The sequence below is a fragment of the Galeopterus variegatus genome, unplaced genomic scaffold (genome assembly GCF_000696425.1).
Source record: "Galeopterus variegatus unplaced genomic scaffold, G_variegatus-3.0.2 Scaffold1890, whole genome shotgun sequence".
NCBI classification, from domain to species: Eukaryota; Metazoa; Chordata; class Mammalia; order Dermoptera; family Cynocephalidae; genus Galeopterus; species Galeopterus variegatus.
In genome coordinates this window covers 367181-372742 of record NW_007728001.1, presented here as the reverse complement: position 1 = coordinate 372742, position 5562 = coordinate 367181, and the positions used below count along the sequence as shown (strand labels likewise).

Sequence of the window (5562 nt, the reverse complement as noted above, 5' to 3'; positions counted from 1 at the left end):
AATCAAGTATATTATTTGTCAAATTAGAGGGTATTTCCTTTAAATATGCTCCTTTTTTAGAGTTATCCTGTAGTGGCTCTTCCTCAGGACAAGCAGTAATTTTGTATTTTTCACAAATTTCACCAAACCTCTGCTTTAACTTGTTGGTGATGAGTTTTAAGTTATTTTTCCACTGTAATTTGCCTTCTTTGATCCACATCTCATACTTTTTTGCATAAAAGGAAGTCCTGAATATACACATATATCTACTCTATCACAATCCTTACTCATTTCTGGTTCTTGAGACATTTTTTGCAGGTGCAAAAGTGGAAAATTAATTTGCTTGGTTTGATTCTCAGATGTCATTTTTTTCAGGGTGCATGTTTTTAAAATAACTCTATTCTTAAATAATCAAGTATGGGCAAAGAAAAATTAGAAAAAAATTAAGATTTAATTGTTAAACTTCCTAATCCATGTTCAGCTATTCCCAAATCATTGGATTGTAACTAAGAAGTGACTAATTTTGCCTTAGCCTAAAATTAGAGAATAACATGAAGTAACAAACGTAATTTTGTAACTATTTCTTTTCACTGAACTTAATTCATTGTGTTAAATCTACCAAAAATGAATTAGAAGATGGTGGTTAATATTACAAAGGCTTCCTCACTTAAAAATAATTTATCTCACCATACTTTAAATATTGAGCCCCTATAGTGTATTTAAGTACTTTTCCTAAAGATAAGTGACTGGAAAGTAGACAAACTTTAAATTATTAGGAGGCAAAATCAACACCCAGGCCTTTAGCTCAGTTGGTTAAAAAGCAGCCTTGTAACAGTAAGGTCAAGGATTGGACTCCCCAGCCAGGCCAGCCCCCAAACAAAAACAAACAAACAAACAAAAAAACCCAAACCAACACCTATCAGAAAGAAAAGTAAATTCTTAAATTTTAATTCAAATTATATACTATGATATAGTTATCATCTCTAAGGACTACCTGCTTAAGTCCGGTTCTAATATATTCTAACGTGCATTAATGACAGCAGATTAAAAAAAAAGTTTTAATATTTACTGATCTCCTCCATTGAAATGAAATAGGTTAGAAAGTTTTTGTTTGTAAGCTAACACCAAAGATCTCATTCTGGAAGGTATGATTCTCTTAATAAGCAGTTGGCTTGATTTTATGACCCCATTTTCTCCCTGAATGTAGACACTGAAGTCATCTGGAAACCACAAGGAAGAATAAACCTTTAACCTTGGCATTAGTGACTGGATATGTAAAACTGCAAATTTTGAACCAGTGGGGATGATAACTCCTTCAACATGAATCTAACTCAGTGGCCATTACCGTTTTTCATAATTTCAACTGCTCAATGATATGGTTCGGTATTTGATGCTATCTTCTTTATCATATAAGGAGATTATAAAAATGGAAGACCAAACAATATTCAGGAAATTTTTTGCCTCAATCCAAGGGTAAAATTTAGCAATAAGTTACTATAGATTCTAAGAATATTTTGTTTTATAATTAAAATGTTTTTTAAATTAAGTATTAAATAATAAATTATGATCTACTGATTCTAAAAGGCTAGTTCAAAGGTAATTTCATTTGGACTACACTATGTTATTAAAGCAAAGAAAACAATATTCAACTAGAAACTTAAATTTACATTTTTACATACCTGTGGCTGCTCATTTTCATTTTCATCAAGCCTTTCTTGTACTTCTTCTGCCATCATTTCTAAGTCTAGTTCTGCTGACAAACCTATACATTTAGTTAAACTATTTAGAACAGTGAGATAAGAGATATAATCTTTATAAAAATAGATAGAAAATAACATTTGCTTGTATTTTATAAACTGAGAGTTTAAATGAAGCTTAATCTTTAGCTGAATATTGACTTCTTTAAAAAATACTTCTAATTATCCAAAACTTCAACAAACCACTTGAGAAGACATTAGATGTCACCAGGTTGAAGGCATACAAACATCCCAAAGATTCATTCACAAATCCATCCACCTGACACAAATGAACAAAACCATTAAAAATATTTAATGCAGCAGAAACATATAAAGTAATTCTTCACACTATTCTCTACCTCATAAGCGAACCTCTTCATTATTATTGAGGTTTCCAAATTGCTGTTACTTTTTACACCTTTATCATTGTATACTCTGTTCCTTTTATTTCACACTATTCTCTACCTCATAAGCGAACCTCTTCATTATTATTATTAGAGGTTTCCAAATTGCTGTTACTTTTTACACCTTTATCATTGTATACTCTGTTCCTTTTATTTGAAATGATCTATTCTGATAAATTTCTTTTCATCTTTGAAGACTCAGCCCCCTCCTTGAAGTCTTCCTTAATTATGGCTGTCTTTCCCCAGATAAACAGTTATCTCTTTCCTTGGGGCTACCTTAGTATTTTATCCATGTTTCTACTGTATCTTTACCAACTGAACTGTAAATTATTTCTTTACATGTCTATCCCCTTTGCTCTTAGACTCTCAGGGACAATGTTTTAAATTATCCTTGTAAAAACAATCATCATTTATTTCACTCAAGTCTGCAAGGCGCTGGGATTTAAAGAATATAAATAAAGAGTGTCAGGAATGGCTTTCCTAGAGATAATGCCTGAGCTGAGACTTACAGAGGGAGGTTAGCCAGATTAACAGGAATAGAGAGCAGGAAAGGATGAGAGCACGCCAGGAAACAGTAAGGGGAAAAGCATTATATTGGATATATATTTGTCCTAACATGGGGATGGGTCAGGAGGGCATCTCCAGCAGTTCAGTAATGCCAGAGAAAAGGGCAGGCAAGGGAAAGGGCTAAAGATGGAGAGTTAGGCAGAAGTCAAACTGTGAGAGCCTTATGTGTCACTTGAAGATACTTGGACATTAATGTTTTAAAAAGTGGTTCATGGTCATATTGGTACTTGAGATAGAGATCATCCTAAATGCTATGGGGAGGATGAATTTCAGCTGCATATGAATAAGTGGAGGGAGACAAATTAGAAGGCAATAGTGCAAAATAAAGACAATGCAGGCCTGAACTGAGGGAATATTCCAGAAATATTTAGGTTATACAATTATCAATATCCATTATAGAATGAGTTTTTTTTTTTTTTTTTTTTCTTTTGTCTTTTTCCGTGTCCGGCAATGGATCGCAACCCTCAGTGTTGCCCCCGGACCGGACCGGGGACCGACAACGGGATCGCAACCCTCGGTGTTGCTCCCGCGCCTCGCTCAGCCAGTGAGCGGGAACCGGTCTGTATGTGGGATCCGAACCCTCGGGCGGGAGCGCCGCCACGCTTCCCAAGCGGCGCACTATCCAGTGCGCCACCGGGCCAGCCCTAGAATGAGTTTTTATTAAATGAATACATGTACAAATCTGGGTCCCCACAGAACTAGACTCTGCTCATTACTTTACAAAAAGTATCAAATGAGAAGTGAAATGATCTACATGAACTGTTTAAGTTGCTGTTTAAGTTGCTACACCTTCTTTGTAGTTTTTCTGTTCCATGTCTTCCTGTGTTGAGGGAACTCATTTCGGTGTTTTGTTTTAAAACTCCTGCTTCATGGATCTACCAAGCTCATAAAGAAATAAGAGCAAATGAGTCACTTGTATAGGTACATGACTTCGGATTTATACCTTGTAGTCACTACTCTAGGAGATAATTATATCTTCTGTAAAATAGAATGTTAATTCTACAGATAAAGACAAAAAAATAAAACTGTGGGAGTAAAAAAATATTGTATGATTATTACTACAGACCTGACCATATGACTGACTAAGGGCACTGAATTAACTGGTGCATAAAGAAGAACACATACTACATGCAGTTAATAGACTGGGTGTGCTAGTAGAAATAAAAGTGATTTTCACATATTATCTTTAAATGATACAGCACTCCTTAAAACCAACATTCCTACTTATAAGGTCGCAGGTTTGGATCCCTGTACCGGCAAGCCACTAAATAAAAAAAAAAAAAATTCCTTGCGAACTGTTATTCATTAAAACAAGGTTACAGATTGGACACAGCTGGGATACTATGCAGCAAATTCTCAATGATTACCATTAATGCTGGGAAAATCAATTTTAGAATACATAAAGTCATAGAGATTATAAGAAATAACAATATTTGGCTTTGGAAGATGCTTCTTTTGGTTACCTTGCATATAGTTATAACTAGTAATTGTGAATTCAGAGCTGTAAAAATAAGGCAAAGAAACATTGCATTTGAGTAGGCAATCTTCAGATCTCTACCTAATTTTCCCATAGAATCCCAAGTTCTAAATACAATCCTGGTACCCACTCTCAAGTTTATGCTAAATCCACGCCTAGATAAAATTACTCTTCCTCCTAATACTCTTTGGTATTTATGTGTGATTTGGGTAGAGGAAGAATACAAATGCCTTGCTAACAGGTATTCTCTTTGGTTGTAGGTTGTATAAGGGGAGTAAACACAAAGCAAATATTGCCACAAAATGATTTTTGAAAAGTCAGAACTATAGCATTATGAAGCCACAAAGAGGCAGGTTAGGGTTGAATTCCCTATGTTCTTTATTATCTTCTTTGCTCTCTTAGTTTTCTGGTAGCTGTGATGCACAGAGGTCATGTATAATTCCCTAATAGAAACACAGCTCCAACATTAATCTATTCATTATCTATGAAGGCCATCTGTCCAACTTCTGAGGATGCTAGCTGATTTTTAGTCGTTGATTGTGATACAAATGGATATTTATCATCAATTTTCAAATTATCAGATATCTGACAAGTCTTATTACTGAGGGCCAAACCAGTAGAATCCCAATCTGAAAAATCTGAAAATAAAGTTTTCATTTATTAGAATGTCAATAACAATACAAGTGTAACTAACTTGAATAAATTCTTTCTTCACAGAAATAGTCCCATGTCTCCCTCACAAACACACTACTCTTTCATGGCTTATTTTATTTTACATGTTCTAGGCTTGCCATTCATTTGGATAACTTTAACTATTGTCTCTTGTTTTTTCTGTTTTTATTTGTTAGTATTACTTACCTGGATTCACTCATCAATCTCTATTACATATTTTGTTTTCCATGAGAGCTTTGTTGATTAGTAATTAAGATGGTTGGGCTGGCTGGTTAGCTCTGCTGGTTAAAACATGGTGTTCCAACACCAAGGTCAAGGGTTTGGATCCCCAAACCAACCAGCCATCAAAAAAAAAAAAAAATTTAAGACTCTTCAAAGATAAAAAATTTTTTGTTGTTAATAACAAAAGATATGTCTAACCATTTCAAGCTTAAATATGTATGACAGTATTGTGTGTATTATAGACATGGGCTTAAAAATACTTTTAATGAATGCAGTACTTTAAATAAAAAATGAATTACAATGAGATGGTCTTTCCTCAAAACACCAATATCCTCCGAATTCACTTTTTAAGTCTTGAATAAACACTATAAATTTATATAAAAAATGGTAGCCTTAAGTGACCTAATTGTCCCCTTGTAAAAACAGGATAAGTCTAGGTCCACACTAGATCCACAGAGAACAGAATACCATGAAACAGGAAATGAATATAACAGAAATATTTTTC

The 5562-nt window shown here is 34.1% G+C and overlaps 1 protein-coding gene across 1 annotated transcript in view; it reads right to left on the bottom strand.

The window, feature by feature from the left end:
* The window catches only part of LOC103595932 (ankyrin repeat domain-containing protein 26-like), a gene marked incomplete at its 3' end in the record, with an annotated part of 66696 nt that overhangs the window by 6068 nt on the left and 55066 nt on the right, over window positions 1–5562 (bottom strand). Inside the window, exon 14 of the mRNA XM_008579467.1 lies at window positions 1659–1741. Coding sequence (XP_008577689.1) covers window positions 1659–1741 — 83 coding nt within the window. The remainder of the gene's footprint in view (window positions 1–1658; window positions 1742–5562) is intronic.